The sequence below is a fragment of the Phaseolus vulgaris genome, chromosome 2, assembly GCF_051622355.1.
Source record: "Phaseolus vulgaris cultivar YP4 chromosome 2, ASM5162235v1, whole genome shotgun sequence".
Classification (NCBI taxonomy): Eukaryota; Viridiplantae; Streptophyta; class Magnoliopsida; order Fabales; family Fabaceae; genus Phaseolus; species Phaseolus vulgaris.
The window spans coordinates 3850326-3872022 of record NC_143499.1 but is presented as its reverse complement, the minus strand read 5'-3'; the positions used below and the strand labels follow the sequence as shown (position 1 = coordinate 3872022).

The 21697-nt window shown below is 34.6% G+C and overlaps 4 protein-coding genes across 23 annotated transcripts; all 4 read right to left on the bottom strand.

Annotated features, from left to right (window-relative positions):
• Positions 1-22: 22 nt before the first annotated feature.
• Positions 23-4280, bottom strand: POP4 (ribonuclease P family protein). Of its 5 annotated transcripts, XR_011080877.2 has the most exons (10): positions 4060-4280; positions 3257-3461; positions 2898-2933; positions 2674-2744; positions 2087-2352; positions 1785-1853; positions 1580-1638; positions 726-827; positions 264-435; positions 23-183 (listed from the first exon to the last, which is right to left on the bottom strand). XR_011080877.2 is itself a non-coding variant. In XM_068611495.2 (9 exons), the coding sequence occupies exons 2-9, from the start codon at positions 3453-3455 to the stop codon at positions 338-340; spliced, it is 900 nt and encodes a 299-aa protein (XP_068467596.1). In that variant the 5' UTR covers positions 3456-3461; positions 4060-4280; the 3' UTR covers positions 23-337. The 5 variants fall into 5 exon arrangements, 2 of the variants coding, with proteins under 2 accessions (XP_068467596.1, XP_068467597.1); XR_016518364.1 differs by having other exon boundaries at positions 23-435; positions 1811-1853; XM_068611495.2 differs by having other exon boundaries at positions 23-435.
• Positions 4281-5707: 1427 nt separating this feature from the next.
• On the bottom strand, positions 5708-7608 carry LOC137810302 (diphthamide synthesis DPH2 family protein). Its single transcript, XM_068611491.2, has one exon. It carries the CDS (start codon positions 7534-7536, stop codon positions 6151-6153), a length of 1386 nt encoding a protein of 461 aa, XP_068467592.1. The 5' UTR covers positions 7537-7608; the 3' UTR covers positions 5708-6150.
• A 1385-nt stretch (positions 7609-8993) lies between these two features.
• Positions 8994-14185, bottom strand: LOC137810300 (P-loop containing nucleoside triphosphate hydrolases superfamily protein). Of its 16 annotated transcripts, none has more exons than XR_011080868.2 (5): positions 13978-14185; positions 10182-13583; positions 9481-9639; positions 9185-9283; positions 8994-9071 (listed from the first exon to the last, which is right to left on the bottom strand). XR_011080868.2 is itself a non-coding variant. In XM_068611490.2 (3 exons), exon 2 carries the CDS (start codon positions 13572-13574, stop codon positions 10185-10187), a length of 3390 nt encoding a protein of 1129 aa, XP_068467591.1. In that variant the 5' UTR covers positions 13575-13583; positions 13978-14185; the 3' UTR covers positions 8994-9283; positions 10182-10184. The 16 variants fall into 16 exon arrangements, 1 of the variants encoding a protein (XP_068467591.1); XR_011080872.2 differs by having other exon boundaries at positions 9224-9283; XR_011080875.2 differs by having other exon boundaries at positions 9236-9283.
• A 2184-nt stretch (positions 14186-16369) lies between these two features.
• Positions 16370-19852, bottom strand: LOC137810299 (uncharacterized). Its single transcript, XM_068611489.2, has 4 exons — positions 19409-19852; positions 18884-19077; positions 18243-18530; positions 16370-17827 (listed from the first exon to the last, which is right to left on the bottom strand). Exons 1-4 carry the CDS (start codon positions 19588-19590, stop codon positions 16608-16610), a joined length of 1884 nt encoding a protein of 627 aa, XP_068467590.1. The 5' UTR covers positions 19591-19852; the 3' UTR covers positions 16370-16607.
• Between the last annotated feature and the right edge of the window lie 1845 nt (positions 19853-21697).

Genomic DNA, 21697 nt, shown 5'->3' with positions numbered 1-21697 from the left:
CTAATTTAGAATAGCTATGAGATACTTGTAATGATGATTCAATTTGAAATATAAAAATTGATGTATATCTAGTTCGTATAATTTAATTAACTCTTGTTGAGTGAATTACGGCTGAACATATTTCTTCCTGCTCAGAATTCTTCAACCAATCAGCATTTAAACACACAGGGGTTTACGGATATTCTGTTTTACAATAAGAAAAACATTGTAAAAAACATAGAATAGCAAAGCACAACACAAGATGACAGTAACAAGGTTCACACCTCAAAAAGGATGAAGTACCATCATCAAAAACTGATACAAATCGGGCCAAGTTGAAGGATCATCAACACCAATATCATAATCCAACCTTTCTTGAACTAAGTTTATCTCCATGCAGAGTGACTTTCCAGCAATCTACTTGGAACACAAACACGGAACCTTTTTTGGGAACAACTGCACGATACCAAACAGAGAGTAAATATTTGGTCATCACAAGTTTGAAACGAATAGATTAATGAGAGATGGATCTCAGGATAGAGAAATCATCACAACTTAAACTTCAGCCAAAAAATTTCCAGAATTTGTTATGGTAAAGGTTCCTAGTTCGTTATCAACTAATTCACAATGTTGAAAGGGATACAAATGAACTTAAAATAAGGATTAAGGAATTCTCAGAACAAGAGAGAACAGGTGAAAGTAAGTCAAAACCCATACTTTGATAATGCAACGCAAGTCTCTATTACCTCGAAATTTATCATCTTCAGTAATTATCCCAAACGCCTCTGCAGTTTCACGAATCATGACGCCACAAATTCCTGCAAAATAAGTTATTTTACACTCCACAACTGCAAAAACAGATAGACTTGGTATAATCAGTGATAACATGCAGATGATTATATAATAGAGGTTAAAATAATTAATTTTTTCATATAGACATATATCAGAAGCACAACTCTTTTTCTTCTAATGGACTGTGAAAAAGGTTACGCAGGAAAGTGGGGATTTCAAAGTCAAGGGAGGGTTCAGATCAGGGAATCTTTTCTTAGAACAAGAAAATCAAACACTTGGTCTGCACCATGAACCAAACCGCGGGTTATCTTCACTATTGAACTCATTGCCATAATTTTAAAAATGAGATTTCACATCGATTAAAAATATGAAAAAATTATAATATATAATTGAGTGAAAATTCCAATATACAAACTGATTTTGTACGGTTTAATTAAACTTTATTTTCTAAGATGATATCATAGCCTATTCTAGTGAGTCTATTGAGACTATCATGTCACTTCCTATCGAGTTGTTATCAAATCACCCATAAATATCTAGTTTCACGTTTAAGATGTTGTTGAAGATCCACATCGAGCACAAATATGAACAAATTGTAATATATATATATATATAACAGAAATTTTAACACACTTTTCAATGTACATAAAAGAATTACACATTAAAACACATTCATCTTTTGAGAAAAAAAATAATATAAAATAACTGTCCTTAATAATTGTCCTGGTATGAAACTTTTCCTTTTTTATTATAAGATTATCTTAGGTGTTTTTAACTCGTTTGAAAGTAAAAAAGAATGTGCTCAAACCTAAAATGAAAGCACCATGTAGATCTGCACCTAGGAGACATTGAGTCAATTGATTATTCCTGCAATATTAAACGAGTTAATAGTCATAAAAGCCTCAAGAGGAAAGCAGCATAAATAATCATGAATTACATCCCCCATTGCTGCAGAATCAGAAAACAAGAAACAGATAATTTTCAACTCAACAAAAATGATACATAAGATGTACCCAGTGGATTTAAGAAGCTGCATTACGTAATCTTTCCACATTTCATGCATTGGCTTGAAAATGTCGAATCTGCAAGCAGAGTTAACTATTAGGGAACAAAAAAACACCATTGTAGGAAAAGTGTGACCAATAAAACATGTATAAAACATTATTTGTACACAGCATAAAACTAAAACTCCCAAACAAAAGCTGATGCTGAAATAAAAGATTCCTCACAACAAGAATACACATTATAACAATTGCAGCGCTAAAAAATAATAGTAAGGATCAACATATTGTCAGGAAGTGTACTTGTAACTTACTTTTGGAACTCTTGAGGAAGATGTAATGATCCACACTTTTTATGCTGTCTCATAGACATGTGTTTCTTAGAGCGTTTTGAATGGATTTGCAAAGCTCTGGTTTGAGAACCAGAAGAAAGCACCCGTCCTTGTACAAAAGTATCAAGAAGGATACAGTTGTCAATTTTCATGTTTCTAGATCCCTGCGCGTACTTTTGTGCAGCATCTCCCTTCTGAAGAAGCTCATGCAATATGTCATCAATTGAACCTCCTCTTTCAACAGAAAACTGCAAAATATATGTCAATGGTCACAAATACAAATTTCCACCAAGTTATCACTGCTAATGGAAAAAAACTGCATCTTTCAATCTTGAAGATAAAGAAACTTCCACATTCTGGTTAGATTGAGAGCACAAACAATTTTAATTGGTTAAAAGGTGGCTTTTAAGATCTGTGGAATCATTCCATGCATCAGTGTTTGTTTTAAAGTTCAGATGTTGGAGGAGATTAATTATTACAGATTTATAATGGAAAATTTCATCAGAAAATGCTTTGATTAGATTTTCTTAATATTCTCAGTCAGGACACAAGTTCCAAGAAGGAATTACCTCACTAGTTGGGAGCAGATTGGCATTTATAGGCACAGAAAGTTGGGCATATACAAGACCATCTTGAATTTCTGCAAATAAATATTAACATCATTTTGTCCATATATATTGAAGTGATAAATTTAAAATATACTTTGCATAAAACCCTCAAAAATCAAAAAGATGAAAACATAAGAGAAAGAACTTATATATCAAAGGATAGTATGACATTGAGTTTCTAGTACCTTGTGAATTGGTATGACCGGAAAAACTGAAATTTCCTAAAACGGGGGAAATGAAAATTATCAGCTAAATGTCAAACAAGATATTTACAGATATATGCATCAGAATCATAATGCAAAAATCACAAATTAACAATAAAAAAAAGTTTACCCCATTCCTGGACAATCAGACTGGATGCTAATGAATAGCACAAAAATCAACACACGAACACAAAATACTTCCCCTAATGTAGATAATAAGTGCTTATGATACTACTAAAGAAAAACGAATGCAAGTAAAACATCCTTCACGGTATTAACTTACTACCGGTTGTGAAGAAAGAAAGAAATAAGAACAATCTACAAAATTGAAAATGAATTACCTTTCTTGGGTGCGACTGATGATGAATGCAACATCTGTGGAGAAGGATCTTTAGAACTAGAACTTTTATGAATAAGCGGTTTCCGCTCTTCATTTATACTCTCTTTGCTTTTCTTTTCATTTTGGAGAACTTCACCTTTAGCAAAAGCTATTCTTCTCTCCAAAGCCTCCAGTGTGCGTTTCCTTGAATCTGTATCCATGGACACCTACCCAGGCACAATATGATAAATATAATAAAGAAGAGCGAAACGGCCAAAAATAAAACAGCTCACCTCAAACATGAAAATGAAAAATAACTGCAGAATAAAGAAGATTCTTAAGCTGCACATAAAATTTCTGAGAAAAACAACACATGCAGAACAGTATCTATACCATTGTTAAAAAATAAGTTCCAAAGAAAATAAGTTTCCTAAAGTTAAAAAATATTAAACAAAGTTTTTGTTGCTGTGCTCTTCTGCCGTATCAATCATAGTTAACTGCTGCACGTAATCTATACCATTTCATTCAGAAGCAATGTAGAACATTAAAATGTGATAATTAAGTAAATGAATCGACAAATTTACAGATTCGGACATACTCAAATTCACAATAGTTTATTTTTGGGGCAATTCATCAAACAGAACAAAAACAATTGCCATTAATTAATTAAAAGCATTAAGCCGTAGACATAGCATTGAATAATCAGTGATATTTTGAAGTTTCTTGAAGCATATAAAACTATGATGAAAAGTAGCAACAACGAGAGAAATAACATGGAAGCTTCGAATGGAAATCGTGTAAATCATCGCAGCTTAGAACGCATACCGAAAAAGAGAAGGTTCCGATAAATTCAAATTTCAACGAAAAGAGCTTCTTCACTGCCAAATTTCAATCAGACTGAAAGAGAAACACCGCTTCTCAGAACTACCGCTGCTCAGAACCGCCGCTGCTCAGAACCACCGCTGCTCGGAACCACCGCTGCTCGGAACCGCCGCTGCTCGGAACCACCGCTGCTCGGAACCGCCGCTGAGACCTCTTCGCGCCGCGCATTAATTTGTAAAACGTTTTTTTCTTTATAGAAATAAAAATATAAGAACGCGAATTTGAAAAGACACGGGTTGGTTCTTTCAATATAATAAGAAGTAAAATAGTGAAAAAGAAGAAGATAAAAACAGAAAAATAAGATGAATAAGATATATAGTTTGAAAAGATAAAAAAAAAAAGATTAAAAAAGGAAATAGACAGATTTATTTTTATTTATTTGGGAGATAAAATAGAGAGTCGAATGAAATACACAATCAACAAAATATTTTCGATATTATTAAAAATCTAAATAATGTTTTAATCTAATATTAAAATCATTTATTGTTTTATAAAGTTACTATCAAAGTTTTTTTTTAAATGAGAGGGATAGTGAACTTTTATCTCATTTATTCCAATTTGGTACGAAATAATGATTTGGTGATCCAATCAAATTAATTTTTCTCCATTCAATCAACGATAGAAATTTAATATTTTTATTATATTTTCCTTTTTTCTTATTTCTTTCCGTGTATAGAAATAATAAAAATTAATCGGTGAAATACTAACGTTTCACTAAGTTTTGAAGATTGTAACTGAAATCCCTTTGTTTGGTAAGAATTTTTTTTAAGGTGAAACTTAATCAAGAAAATATATAATTATTGTTTTAGAATATATTTTTTGTGATTTTAAATTGTCAGATAGAAGTAAAAAAAGTACTGTTTCCAATTTAATTTCTCCTTTTATCTTTTAAAAAAAAAAAATACTGTCCTTTAAGTCGTGTGTGTATATACACTAAAATATATATCTTCAAAGTGAAAAAATAAGGGTATTTAATTCACCAAACACTGAGATTAATTGCGAGAAAGCTATTTTAAATTAACCAATAGTTTCAAGATTGATCATATATCATAATCGCTTAATTTTGTCAAATCAGTTATTTGTACTAGAATCAGGTATAATTAAATATTAGATATATAATAGTACCCTAATAAAATAAATGAACGATAAAAAGAACAAAATAACTAAATCATAATTTATTAACATAATATATTTTAATATCTGATTTTAATAATTTATTTAATAATCACACTAACTAGCAGTTCCCCCTTTTGAGTTTAAGTCCTAAGAATGTTAGTGTATACATTAACTTGGATAAGGAAAAGTTTATGACCCTTCTTTTTCCACTTTTCTACTTTACTTCAAGAGGTACTCACCAATTTGAAAGCTAAAATTAATATGCATTTCAAATCAACTCAAGCATAACACAGGGCACCATTGTGCAAGCAAATTCTCTGCTCTTAGGCATAAACATGAATTTGAACTTAAAAATCCTGGGCAAATACAGTAAGAAATGCCCTAAAAAGTTGCAGAATATATAATAAGAGACTGATATCTGATATCCCCTGCTTACCCCCGATTAGTATGATTTTCTATGTACAAAACTATCACCTAAAGCAAAAACCATACTTCCATTCTCAATCAGAAATTGCTGACTGCAAAAACGTTCAAAAATTGAAGTATCACAACTTTCCCAACCAACCAGGTAATGTGAAAACGACCTTATCACAATCTATCTTCTTCAGTCTCATATCAGACCAAAGAAAAGTGCACTGCAGCATGTTTTCTTCTCCTCCCCAAAATATTCATCCAACAAAATTTATCCTAAATAAGACAAAGCTAAAAACAAAGGAAAACAATAGACTATATTGACTCTACCCTTTCAAAGCAAATTGTTACAACCAAGGTTCTAAACTGTGGTTGTCACTGCATCTTCGATATTCCAAGAAAAAATATGATAAAATGCAGTCAATGCTGCCGTAGTTGTGCTGTCAGAAACAGTCCAGAAACCTTCACATTGGAAATTGAACTCATAGTCCTAACTAAGGAGAAAATCTAAGAGTGTTGCGAAATGGCAGTAGCAGCAACAGAGGAGACAGAAAGTCTCCTTGCAGGACGAGTAGAGTTCTTCATATAAGATGAATTCCACTCACCACCATCTTGAGCATAATAATCCATTGGATAGTCTCCACCAAAATCCTTTGCATCCCCCTCACAACAAGAACCACTCCTCTTACCACAACCCACACTCTCATCACAAACCTCATTCTTCTCCCACCACCCAGGTATCAATCCCAGTGCAACATCTGCCTCAAAAGAAGTAAGCACCGGTTTCACAAACGCCTCGCCCCAATCAATGGACAACCTCGGACACGCAATCTGAATCCAAGAATCCACAGAATCCTCAAACAGAGCAACCCTCCCAGGACTTAGCTCCGACATCAAAACCACAGTGTAATCCAACCCTCTCTCCCTCATCTTCTTCTCCAACCTCTCCAAAATCCTCGGATTCCCTTGCCTCCCCAGAGTCCCCAAAACCACACCCCAACTCCGAGCCTCCCTCGCCTTCAAAATCGCGTTTTTCCTCGACCGCTTCATACCCACATGATCGTATTCCTCCAGAAACAACTTCCCCATGTAAGGGTCATACCTGAATGCCCTAATCCCCGGATTCGCAATCATGAACGCCTCCAAATGAAACCTTCCATCCGCCACAAACACCAAAACGCTTTCACCAACGCCGCAACCAAGCGAATTCGACGAGACCCTGGGCGCGGTGCAGCCCAGAACCTCACCCGCGGAGAGCGGCTTCGACTGAGGAACCAAAACCCTAAACCCTAACTCCTCCAACTGCGGCTTTGCGGCGCGAATCGCCGAGGCGAATTGGATTGTCCCGGCGACAACGAGGGTTTGGGGGCGCGATTCGAGGTTCAACCTGACGGTGTCGACGAAGTGCGGGACGTCGATTTTGATGTCGACGAAAACGTAGAGGCAGGGGATCGTGGTGGCGTCGATGGGGACGAGGCAGCTGTGGCCGTAGTGGATGAGGAGGTCGGCATCGAGGGCGGCGGCGGCGAAGTCGTCGACGCAGCAGGCGCCGTAGGTGACGTCGCCGAGGATGTAGCAGTGGGTGACGGCGGCGAAGGTGGTGAAGATGTCGGAGAGGGAAAGAGAGTACATGAGAAGGCCCTCGGGGAACTGGAGAGCGACGCGCTTGGCGCCCGTGGAGAGCACGCGCCAAACGGACTTGTGAATCTCGAAGTTGTAGTTGGAGGGGAGGACGGAGATGGCGGCGTTGAGAAGTGGGTCGTTGAGGATTGAATCTGGAACTTGATTTTTGACGAAACGCTTTGGCTTTGGCTTTGGCTTTGGGTTTGAAGATGAAGAAGAATGAGAAATGAGGTGCATCTCTGTTTCTGCTTTACCTTCCTCTGACTCCATTGTTATCTATCTCTTCTTCTTTCTCTCTGCTTTCTTTCTACTCACACCAAATCTCTTATTTTATGAATGAAAAATGTTTTTATACTTCACTTCCTCGGTTTTCTTTTAAATGTTGTATTTTTTAAAGAAGAAAAAAATAACTATCATTAGTAAGGTTCAAAACAATATTTATTTTTATCTCATTTTAATTTATTCATTTATTTATACAAATTTGTTGTAAAAGAATTAATCAATATCTTTATTTTAAAAAAATATCCTCAACGGTATTTAAAAAATTAAGAGGGGAAATGCAAATAACCCCTGCCTTTGAATGGTTTAAATTACACTCTATTTTACAAGTAAGTTATTGAATTATTGGATTTTCATTTTTAAATGTTATTAAAGGTTAGTTAAATTTACTTTTCTTTATCAAAACCAATTAGTCTCTCGTTTTTACACCGAAACGAACATAAATTACAAACAGAATAAATTTTCTTTTTTAACTTGACGAATCAAAATATGAACTAGAAGTAGACACTCTTTTGAATGAGACTAAGAATTTAATTTATCCTTTTGTTAATAATTAATATATGCTATATTTTCTTAATGAAAATGTTTCCCAATACCAATTGTTTATTGAAAATTAAAATTGATAATATGTATAATCAAGACAATTAATAGTTTGACGATTAAACTCATCTCTAAGTCACATTAAAAGACAATTTTTCCATGGTTAATTTCTATCATTACACCTCTTTCATTAAAATAGTTAAAAGTAAAATATATTTAGGAGGAAGATAATACTTAAAAACCTAACTAACACGTACTCCCAAGGTTGAAAAATACACTCATCCAAATAAGTATATGATAAGTAAGTTGGTTTTTATAATTATTTTAAACATTTCAATTAAATAAAAGTTTTTTGGTAGTAATAATTTCCATTTTTTTGTATCGAAATTATTATGCATGGAAATTAACTCTATTTAGTATCTCATGAAAGAACTTTGATCTATTCTTTTAAAATTTCAAGTTGAAAAATGGTAATTTGTCATAATACTTGTATTATTATAACACCAATCAAAAATAAATATCATGTCCAAGTATTAAAATATTTAGTCACTATGATATCCCATCAAACAGTAATCAGTTATAAAAAAAAAATTGGTTATTTTCTAAAAAAACACTGTACTTGTAAAAATAAAAATCACTTAAATCAGAACAGTGCCATGAGTACATATAAATATAGCTCCAGGGTCCAGATAATGTTCAGTAATTTAAAAATTGGGAGTTTTTCATCCATAATTCCTGAAAACACTTTTTGGAGCAAACATAATAAGAATTATTCCGAAGAATTACAACAGAAAATAGAATTGATGAGTTTCAGGAGCAATACAATTCCAAAGATTTTATGGGTGTTATGTAGATATAACTAGTTAGAAAGATATATATTCTATTATGATACATGTGGTGAAATACAGTGATGATAAGGCAAATCAATTAATAACTGACTCTCCATCTAATCTTGTTTCCCTTACAAAAGGACACCGAATCAAAACCTGAAAGATACATGCGTATAATCAGATAAATGAACACGTAAAAATATCATCAATTCTACAACTGGTACATGAGATAACAGAAGAAGAAAAATCTGAGTTTAGAGAATGGTTGCCTCAAATCAAACAGAACCAAGATAAAATAAAAGTCGCACCACGATCACCACCTTAGACAGTCACGACGCAAGCGCGATAAGCATAGGTTAAAAGACCACCTGCACCAACAGTGAATGATCAACAAGGTAACAATAAAAAAGATAGAGATTTTGCACAATTAAAATTAAAAAAATAATAATAATCTTGCTTGACATTAGCTGATACGCACAAAAAAAGATGATGGAAGTTTCATAGGTGCAAACACACTGAGAGGGAAAAAAACGATGGCACGGACTTTCTACAATAATATCCATACCTGTATGACAACGAATGGACAAGAAAGGCAGACAATAGGTGCAACTCGTCCCAGATTGGGGGCGCGAGACAAGATTGTTTAACAGAGTCCCACTACGCCTTCACGTTGACTACCAAAAGTAGATTTACTTAGGTAGCAGAACCTTTTAAAAAATAATAACTAAACAAAAGCATCACTAAACAAATATATCACCAGATTGCTAAGACATCTGATAAAATAAATCAAGTTTGTTTTACAGTAACGATACATTGACAACTTACAATTTTTTATACATTTTTTATACAACCACGTTACAACCTTCAATACTATTATTTTAATAATTTTTTATATCACTTAATTACAAATTTATCATTTATTATATATATTTATATCTAAATCCATCACATCAAAAGTTGCAGGATAGTCATAGCATCATTTCCCTTTCCAATTTAAACCCATAAAAACAGTATCTATATCCGTTCTGAACCAAAAGAATGTCTACCTAAAGAGGAGATAGGAGAAAGCCACTTAAATATAATCAAATCATCCAACCAGGGATAATTATACACCTACTGGCTATAATAAAAAATAAAATAGAAAACAGAAAAAGAATAACTTCAAAAACGGACATCCCTTCAGAGGTATGTACCATGCATAAAGCCTATAAAACAGCCATGATAATGAAATTAGCAACACTGGGATCCATTAGAATGGGATCTTACCCTTTATACAACAGAGTATTTGCCCGGTTGATTTCCACCAGGAAGTTGCAAAGCCTGATTTGTGATGTCTTCCAAAACACGCTTCAATTGTGCTTTAGCTGTCTTAACAGACTGCTCGGTAGGACCTTCAATGAACAAGTAGAGTTTGCGTTCTCCAGGTCCTGGGATTTTTCCAGGTGGGAAGAACTGCCCCCTGGTGGTAATGGCAGCTCCAGTCCAATCAGATATGGGGCCTAATGTTTCCTTATGCGTAACTTTCCAGCGAGCATTCTGGGGGAAATCATTTATTTCCAACTCAGCCTCATAATGCTCTGGTAATGCTTCTGATTGTATTTTTTCTATGTTGCGATGCAAGTTCATAGCAGCTAGAGCTGCTCGAGCTGCGCCATCATTTGCAGCAAGGGGTAGCCCAGTACCAGGCAAGACTGCGGGGGTCTGGAGACCAAGTACAGACGGAAAAGAAACAGGCAGTCCTCCATTAGAAATCAGCTGAGCAGCAGAGATGGGAGTAGGCAATGCAGGAGCATTAACTTTAGTGGCAGCAAGAATCTGAGCAAAAGCAGGATGCTGTGAGATATCACCTCCTGCCTTCCGAATACCTTCATCTTCATCTTCGGAATCTGACTTGTCTTCTTCAAACCCATATTCCTTGGCTTGTGCTTTCTTTGCTGCTCTCCTCACCTCATCTTCCTCTTCATTAAATTTAAAGCCACTGCCTCCATAACCAGTCCCGTGGGCTTGCTCCAGTCCTTGATTCACCTTTGCCATAAAGCCATCAGCAAGAGTTTTCAGATCATTGGGAACAGTCTGCTCAGATAATTCCAAGGCTTTCAGCAGATCAGGTGCATATCTTGCCTCTTCCTCAGATATAAATGTAATGGCACAACCCTTTCGACCAGCTCGTCCAGTGCGCCCAACTCGGTGTACATAATCTTCGTAGTGGTTAGGAACATCAAAATTGATCACTAATTCTAGCTCCTTAACATCTAATCCCCTGGCAGCAATACTTGTTGCAACCAACAAACTGCAGACATTGCTTTTAAAGTCAGATATTGTGGATTCTCGGTCTGTCTGGTCCTTAGCCCCGTGAAGAGAAAGGCATGGATAACCATGCCTGAGCAGATCCTTGAACAAACTATCACATTTCTCCTGGGAGTGAACAAATATCAGGATCTTTCCTTTCTCGTACCATTCCCCCAATATTTCTAAGAGTCTAAGGAACCTTTCATTATCTGGTCTCACCTCAACTAGCTGTAATATGTCTTTGTTCACTACACTCCTCCCGCCAACTTGAATTTCAACAGGTTTATTCAAAACCTTCCGAGCCAGAATTTCAACCTGGCGGGGGAAAGTTGCAGAGAAAAGAACTGTTTGACGATCTGGACGAATATTCTGAACAATTCGTGCAATTTGAGGTTCAAAGCCCATGTCAAACATTCGATCAGCCTCATCCATAACCAGATAAGTGACTCTACGCAAGTTAGTTATTTTTCCACTACTGGTGCATAATATGTCAATCATCCTACCTGGAGTACAAACCACTATCTCAGCACCACGTTTCAACTCACTAATTTGTTGAGCAACACCGGAGCCTCCATACACAGGCACGCACCTGAGACCTAGTATCTTAGCAAATTTTTTTATATCACTGTGAATCTGTTGAACAAGTTCCCTTGTAGGGGCCATAATAAGCCCAATAGGTCCATCTCCGGCAACAACTGGTGGCTGATCCTTGATATGCCTCAGCATTGGCAGAACAAAAGCAAGTGTTTTGCCTGACCCAGTTTTAGCAATCCCTATGCAATCTCGGCCACTCATGATTACAGGGAGAGCCTGAGCTTGAATAGGCATCGGCTTTTCAAAGTTCATCTTCTTTATTGTCTCCAAAACTTTGCTACCAAGTCCAGTCTGGTGCCATGATTTTATAGGCTTTGGCACATCCTTTCCATGTATCTTCAATTCCAACTGCTTCCTGTATACTGCAGCTTCTTCTGGAGTCATCTTCGACATCTCCTTCACTTCAATATAAAAAGTTTTCTTGAATGGTTCATAGTCAATCTTTGAGTGGTCAACTAAAGAAAGCTTCTCGGCTTTGGTTTTCTTCACTCTTTTCATGAACTCATCATCATCTTCATCCAATGGATCCCTCTCAACTTCATCATCAGCATAATCTGAGTCAGACTCTTCACCAGGAATTATTCTGCCAATAGACTTATTTGAACCTTTCCTTGACTGTGTACCACGACTTTGCTCATTCCCTTTATCTTTGGCTTTTATGTCAACGGCTTTATCAGAAATTACTGATGTCACAGCATTGTTCAGCTTTTCAACTTCAGGTAGAACCATAGAATTCATGAAAGCATCCAATGGATCTATTTCATCATCTTCAGGTGTACCAGCAGTTCCCTCCTGTAAATCAGATGCAATTGTCCCATTATCCGTGTCTACCTCCATCACATCCTTAGGTTCCATATCAGCAGGTTTGTCATCTTCATCTACATCCATACCTGTATCTTGCTTCTCTGTTCCCGGTCCTTCTTCGTCATCAGATTCCCCTTCTAGTGTCCAGGTCTTTCCAGACTCAGGTTCATTAGCACTTACTTCACCATGCTTTTCTCTTTCTGCTTCTTCTTTCTTCCTTCTCAGCTCTTGCCACTCTTGAACTCTCCTCCTCCGCTTTTCTATTTCTTCATCCAACCTCTTCTGTTCATTTTCCATCTCCTCTTCACGGGTAGGTTTTATCTCTCCATCTTTGGTATCTGAATCATCTCCAACACTCTTTTTTCTTGGGCTTCCTTCATGTTCCTCAGATTGCCTGCTTGGCTTGCTGACGCTTCTTTCCCTCTCTCTCTTCTTGTAATAACCATCTTCCTTCCTGTGCCGCTTTCTATCCCTCTCCCTAGATTCACCATCACTGTAATCACTATCAACTTCTCTACGCTTCTCCCTCTCTCGTGCTCTCCTCGCCCTTTCTCTTTCCTTTTCCTTCTCTCTCTCATGATCCCTCCTTTCCCTTTCCCTCTCTCTAATCCTCTCCTTATCTTCTTTTCTTTCCCTCTCTTTCTCTTTTTCCTTTACTCTGTCTGTCTTCTCCCTGTCTTCCCTATCCCTTTCCCTTTTCTTCTCTCGACCTCTTTCTCTCTCCACATCCTTATCTTTATCTTTGCGCTTCTCCCTGTCTCGATCATGCTTCTCTTCAGAATCAGTACTCCTCTCTCTTTCAGGTTTTCGTGACTCACGATCCCTCTTCTCCCTATCCCTGTGCCTCCCGTCGTTTTTATCCTTACCCCTTTCTCCAGTTCTATCACGGTCACGGTCGCGGTGACTCCTCTTAGAATCCCCATCTTTCACCTCATGAATTTCTTTCCTCGATCTATGCTTTCCCTCATCCATTGTTCCCTCCTACAAATTCACACCTACACGTTAGTAACACCAACATACTGCAAACACACAGTATTCCTAAACCCTAGGAGAGAAATTCATTCCGCAACCATACTCAAATGTAAGCACAGAGTGTTTCAAAGCAATTACAACAACAACAACAACTTAATAAAGGAAAATCATATGCATACAGAATATTTCGTCGCATCAATGCAAATCGGGAAATGGAAAAACACGGCATGGCATCAAGCGGAAACAGAGCATATCAAGAATTTTCAACCGTAAACTAGGATTCGAATTCACGTGACAGAGTCGAGCACGGAAGAACGCTGAAATGAATTTGAATCGAAATGCAAATGAACAGAGCAGGTAAAACAAAAAGCATAGTATTGAAAAGATAGAGAGAAGTGCGAACCTCGCAACCAGTTTCAAAATCGGAACGGTAGAGAGAAACAAATGAATTTCTCAGTCGCGTAGAAGCGAAGCTCGATAACTAGGGCACCGCACTCCCTCGCGGCGGCGACAAACACACCAAAACGGAACTGCTTTCAGTGTCGCATTACAAATAACAAACAATATAACAACGTCGCAGAAACAAAATTCATTTTGCAGCTAATACAACTAAATATTTCCAAAACTATATATCTTTTATATTTAAATAAATGTTTTTAATCAGAAATACTCGTTTATTATGTGTATTTGTTACCCTGAAAATAAAACTATTCGTATTTTATTTATTTTCTATGGTAGTCTTCAAAAATAAAAAAATGTCAAAGTTTTAAAGGACATTATCAATAAGAGAAATCTAACAAGGACATTTTAAATTATTCAGATGAATTATTTTATCATTATCAAGTAGGTGATAATAATCCTATGGACAACTAAAACAATCATTTAAATTAAATTTAAATCTTGTAAATTAAAAAAAAAACTTAAATGAAAGAAATAATTTTATTCAAAATGTCAACTAATTTCTAAATCGATAATCTACAAAGCTTATATTGATCAACAAAAATACATTTACAATTAAGTGTGAGTTTGTCTCGTATTAAATAAAAATGTGTTTGAAGATCAATATATAAAAAAAATTGTGTTTTTACTCAGTAAATCTCTATTTATCTTAAATTAAATGTAATTGAAAAATAATATATTAAAAAAATTCATAAACTTAATGTTAACAAAATTTAAATTATAAATAATTTTTTAATTTTTTCACATTGAGAAAAATGTGTTTGAAGATTAATATATACAAAAGAAGAGTCGGCTACCACAATAGTGTTACAAATAAATGTAAATAAATGTGAATATATCTTAAATTGAGGTAACTAAAAATTATTACAATATATATATAAAAAAAAAACTCTCAAACTTAATGTTAAAAGTTTTTGAATTAGAAATGATTTCTTAACTTTTTTTTATATATATGAAATGTTGTTTAATAAACCCTAGATCAACTTGAATTTTTCAGGAAAAAGAAAAAATCAAATTGATAGGGTTAACGATTAAATGAGATATAGGATTGAATTAGACTTAAAGTTCACTTTTTAATATAGTATCAAAATCTTTATGAGTTTAATTTAACAAGTGTTTGTTAAGTTTTTTAGGTCATTCATTATCGACCATCAATAATATGTATTCTCACACAAGTTGACATATATGACGCAAACATTACTTTTTAAATATCGGATTCATAAGATTGAGTTACAGTTAAAGTTATTTTTTAATAATAGATAATAATTTGGAAAACAGTTTTTGAATATGTATCAATGTGTAAAAGTGTAAAATCACTTTCTAGCAGTTCCTCAAAGTGTAAAATCACTATTTGCTTCACATTTTGGTTGGACATTTGTCTGTGGTACATTGGTGCATCCCATGATGATACTTTTACCGTGTGATTTTGATTTTGAATGGCAAATCAAGTTTAAGATCCCATCTATTTCAAAGCTGAGTATAATTATTTTTGGTTAAAATTGGTTATTATAATGTGTATATGAATTAGTTTCGGTAGTAGTAAATTGACATTAAACAAATACTTTTTATTACAAAAGGACTGCATTTTTTTTTTCTAAGTATCCCAATCCCAATAAATACAGTAATTTTTTATTGATTTTAATAAAATGTTTATAAGACTTTTTACTTTGATATCCCAATAATGTGTATAATATGTAAATTAATTAAATAATTAGTTAAAAGTTACATAAGATTATAATTATAAATGACAACAAAATTAATATCATCTTGAACTTTAGATTTGATGATTAAATAAAAACAGTTTTCTTTTAAATGTAACCCTTAAAAACTATTTTTTTTAATTAAAGCTTCGAAGTAGCAACAGTTTTTGAAGCAGATTGATTTCATTCCAAGTCTAATTCATTTTCTGTTCAATGAAATCTTATTCAGATTTTGCTTTTAGACAAATTTCTCTACTATTGTCACAAAATTGAGTATTTGCATTACTACACTATCCAATGAAATCTTATTCAGTTTTGATATTTGAACAATATTTTCCATAAAAAAATTAACTTCCTTGCATACTAAAACTAATTTTTGTATAAATTATTTTATATTATACAGCTTTTCTAGATCTATATTTTTAATTCATATAAAAACTAATTTTAATTTATAAAAAAATTAACTTTTTTTCATATTTTTCTCTGTTAGAAGTAATCATAGAAAAGTTTATACAAAAGTGTATAGAACATACTTGCAAAAAGTGAGGTGAAAAAACCTGAACTAACTTGATCAAGGTGCCATCAAAAACCTATATAGTAGACAGAAAAACAGTGCTTCCAAGGGCAATGTCAAGGTGGAGAAGACAAGAAGACAAATATATATATAAAATAAAATGGTTCACGCATGAACTTCATGCACCTTATATTTTATCTAGTTACATGATGAATTGGGGTCTATACTACAAATTCATCCAAAAAAAAAACTAACCATAAATCTCATAAGATTTCTCTTTTGTTAGAAACAAGACATACCCAAATTGCTAACACCGCTAAAATTATTGTTCTCATATATAAACAATGTACATGTAACCTATTATTTTCTCTCCACACCAGTATTTGACAAAGCTGCATTAGTAGCTGCTTTTAAAGGTGGCCTATTAATCTTCTCAAGTAATCTACTAAATACTAATTTGACTGGTATGCAAGCGACAGTAGTGAGCTCAGATATCTCTGGTTTAATCAACCTATTTGTTTGATAAAAACTTCTATCATGTAATTGATTTTTACCATGATTACTTTCAATAGATAATGAAGACAGAGTTCTAGTTTTCTGACTAGATGATGACAAGCTCACTTTCTTTGGCATCTTTTTTGTGGACTTCTTGTCTACCCAAGGCGCAGGACTGTTAAGGCCACTCTTCCTGGAAAGGCTGGCCTTGTGACTGGAACTTCCATCATTTAATTTCTTATATTCAATATTTCTTTCTTGATCTATGGAAAAATCTGCATCACTCTCAACACCATTAGATGACAATACAAGGGGACGAGGAACACGAAAATTTGCTGTTCTCCTTGCAGTTCTCCAAGCTGGTGGAAGTACACTACTTCCCTCAAAGCCAATCCCCTCGTTACTAAAGTCATCAACCACAGAAAAAAGATTATCTGATGAACCATCCTTAAGGGCTTCAATTTGGATTGGGTGCCCTATTATTGACTTCCCATCTAGCTTACTTGTGATAGAAACAATGGGGACAGGCGCTTTCCTATAGCTTGCTTGAACCTTCAAGTCTACATCAACCAGCATCGACCTCCTTCCATCAAAATTATAGCGATCACCATATAATGGAGCACACCCTTTACTTTCCCAATATCCTTTGAAGGCAGTCTGATCTTCCCGAGCCCATTCATCCCATTCAACACCGGGACCAATTTTATTTTGACCTTTTCCTAGTGCTTTGGGGGTTAGAGAATATTCATCTTCAAACCCAAACTTTTGATCTGTGTCATCAAAAACATCACTAATACCATTCACATAGTAATGCAAACTTGGATCCAATCTCCTGTGATTTAAACGGCTTCTCGGTCCTCCAACATCTGCTCCATAAAAAACAACACCTCTCCCATCAGGAGCACCAACAAACCTCTTTGCAAGATTACGATTATTCCTCTTTCCTTTTAATTTCCATTTGGATACCGCTTCATTACCTGATATATGCTCAGGAGGATAGAGGTGAGGAATGTCTCGAGAAATTGTCAACTCATCAAGTTCCTCACTGCTAGTGCTTTCTTGTTCTTCAGTATCATGACAAGTTTCTGTGGTTACAATTACACCAGAAGAGTGAAAAAGAATATTTGAAACAACATAAAAAAAGTTATCCTCTCTCCCTCCCTCTGTGAAACAGGCAAGTAGTACCACAACATAACAGAAACCATGTTGACTTCCAATCTGACATATATAATTGGTTTAGCTTTAATGCATAATCCACAATAAATAATGTCACGGTTTTTTTAAGGACTGGATTGCTTGATTGAGCTCATGCGTTTATATTATATTTCTTTTTTGTATGCTTCCAGCTCCATACTTAGTTTCTCTATCTATAATCCTTTTTTTCTTGACTTAAAGAATGGAAGGAGAATAGCAATTTCCCACAAGAAATTGTAAGCAAAACAGAGCATCTTCACCAGTTGGTTAACTTGAAATAGAAAAGATGGGGATATCTAAATATACCTGAAAGTGTAATCATCTCGTCATCTTTGTCTAGTTCCATTTCAGAGGAATCTGAATCAGCATTAGCAGAACCAGTTTCAAAAGAATCAGATTCAACAACATCCATAAAAGCAGATTCACTCTCATCAGCCAAAGAACTGCAATAAGCATAATCCCCTCCAAGTTGGGAAGCTGACATTGCAACATTGGCAGGAATCTCCTTGTAATCCAGAGAATCACTAGATTCTGCTGGAAAATAAACAAATCTGCTCCTTTTTGATCGGTGCGCTACACCTACTTGCTCCAGTCCTGAAAACAAAGCATCACCCACTGTATTATATATCTCTCTCTCCATCCAACATCAACCTTTTTTTTTTGTCTAAATAGTTTTACCATTGGCTTGAATGAACTTCCAATGCAAAGACCCATCACTGGTTAGCGCGGTGCTATACTCAGCTATTAGTTTATAATCAACATTATATCATCAGAGGATGAGAGCGGGCCTCTCAAAGGAAATTTTGAGCTCAATCCTCTTCATAGGATCTACCATGTGAGTTTGTTTTTCATTCTCATTTCTTAATGTTACTGGTAATGGATGCATGACTATGCCTTTCTTAACAGTACATTATATAATCTAAAATCAGTCTAGTAAGAAGCAACACCTATTTTTTCTTGCTTCTTTAAGATTTGCCTCTCAAGTTCAAGAGCATGAAGAATAGCATCTTCTCTGCGAGCATATTTCTCTCTTTTCTTTAAGGGAATACCCTGGGCAGACTCTGCCCTTTCAATACATCCATCAAATTCACCGCACCGGAATGTCTTCACACGCTTGGATTTCTCCAAATTGTACCAATCTCTGTTTAAAACAACACCAACCCACAGAAGGAAAATCAGAAAAATATAATGAAAACACCAATGACAACTGATACAGCAGCACAATAGATGTCACAAGAAGATGTCTGGATAACTCTCTGACTCATTGAAACCATTCAACAAACATAGTATATGCACATAAATCCTCACAATCAGATAAACGTCGGCATAACAGTTTTCTCAACAGATATTGACTTAGTTATCAGTGTCTAAACTAAACTAAGCAGCACTACAATCAACAAAGCATGGAGCAAATTGAAACCACATATAAGTAATCAAATTTCAATAAATAACAAAATGAAAAGGACTATTACACGCTAGCATCTTCCCTTCCGAGAAGCTTAACGGGAGTTCCTGAACGAGGCGAGGTGAGATGAGAAGCAGAAAGGTGATCGGGACCAAGTATTTGACCGGGCCACCACGAACCGTTCCTTCTTCGAACCCACACAATCGATCCAACGTCGCAATCCACCGCACCCAACCCCGAACTCTCCATCTCTCGAACTCTCCCTTTACCTTTCGCTTTCTTTCGCTTCCCCAGTTTTCCACTCTTTTCCTTCCGCTCTCGATGAGAGTCAATGCGGTGGCTCTGCCGCCGGCGAAGAGACACGATGAACGGAGGACTCGGGCACCGTCGTGAATGGACAGTCCGATAAGTGCGACGTGAGTTAGGGCACAGGATTCCAATCAGATTTGGGAAATTTAATTTTTAGGGTTTTCAATTTTGACTTTGCTTAATTAAAATTCCATGCCCAAACAAATGTTTGAATGTTCTAGAAGCATTGGTTTTCACTGTGGGATTTGGTTAGCCACATAATGACATGTGTGGACAGTGCTGGCTGGTGCCATGTGGCACCATATTTTCATTTTAATTTAGATAAGTAAAATAAGTTTTTCAATTCTTAATTAAAACAGGAATTTGACCAGTGTTAATGTAAATTATTAAATAAAAAAATAAGAAATTAATATTTTAAAACTCTAAATCTAGTACTTTACATAACTATATTAGATTGTGTTTTTATTAAATACTATTAAACTCTAAAGTTGTTTCTTCTAAGTAAAATTCTTACACTAAGCATTAATAACTCTAAAAATAATATATGCCTCTTACAAGTATGCATAGGCAACATCAAATCAAGTCACACTTATTAAAAAATAGAGTTTCGTTCAATTTTTTTGAAAAACTATTAAAAAATAATACATAATTATATATGAGATGCATTTAATTTATTTCGACCAACAAGTTCATCACACGACTGAAGTAGACATAAAAGAAAAATTGAAACTGATCCAACGAGCACGAATTCACAATGGTCACTTTATTCAAATTATGAGCTAAAGAATGTTTGTTTAGTGAAATTCAATAGTTGATTGAGAATTAGATAAATATGTTATTTTTCTAAAAATATCGTGTGTAATTTTTCTATTTATTTGCATTACATTAACGAAGGAGAAGACATTTTAAGTGAATACGTAGCCTTAAAAGCTTTAAACAAGTTAAATTATAAGTATTAAGATTGTGTCTGTAACTCGTGGTCAGACGAAACTACATCTAACTAAGTACTTGAATATACATAACAATCACCTCAATACTCTTATTTAGCCAGTATCCAAAAGATTTGAAAACTTAATCAAAACTCAATTCAACCCTCCATTTTTTAATTTTTTCCATTTTTACAAATATCTATTAACTCCTTCGAAAACACTTGATTAAGTATGTTCTGTTAAAGACTAATATTTGACCTATTTTAGCACCTCGAACATGCAAACCTTAACTACTTAGATCAAGACAAGTTTAATGCATCCAATATCCTAAACTTATTTTGTGTTAGATGTGTAATAAAATCTCTCTTAATTTCTCTCGACTTGAAAATTTATGTTATTTAAGCATTCACTGAAGTCATGATATTCTCACTATATAAGTTTCAATACTTAATACACATGCAAACACAAGTTCACATATTGTCTCCTATTTGTGACCTCAACTAGACATGTTTGACACATGTATATCATTCATAAACAATATCATAATCATCTACCTTGTATCATTATTTAAGTAAATCATAATATGCATTAAACACATAAATCAAACATAAAAAATCAAGTAAAAAAGTATCACTTGAACAAAAATAAATTTCAAAAGATTTTTTTTTTCATTGTGTTTTCGTTTAAGTAAGAAAGGTTTCGCTAGATCAAATAATGTGTCACCTGAATTAAAACACAACCGAGACCAATCCAAATTTTTAATCTCATTTTCGCTTAACCAATGAGATATTACTTGAACGAAATAATGGATAAAATGGCGAAAGAGGAAGAAAACTAAGAAATATAGAAAAAAAAATGTGAACTTTGAATGCAGGGATAAAGAAATGAAAAAGAAAAAAAATTTTACACAATGAACTTCAAAATGATCATACATGAACATCAAAATGATCATACTAGTTCGTATGTTTCATTGCTTCACCTAAACTAATAAAAACACATGTAAATTTGTATGTATATACATTTTTTACAACAATAAAAAAATAGTTAATGCAATTAACAAATTCTGTTATCACAATAAAAAATATAAGAAAAGAATTACAAAATAAATATATTTTTAT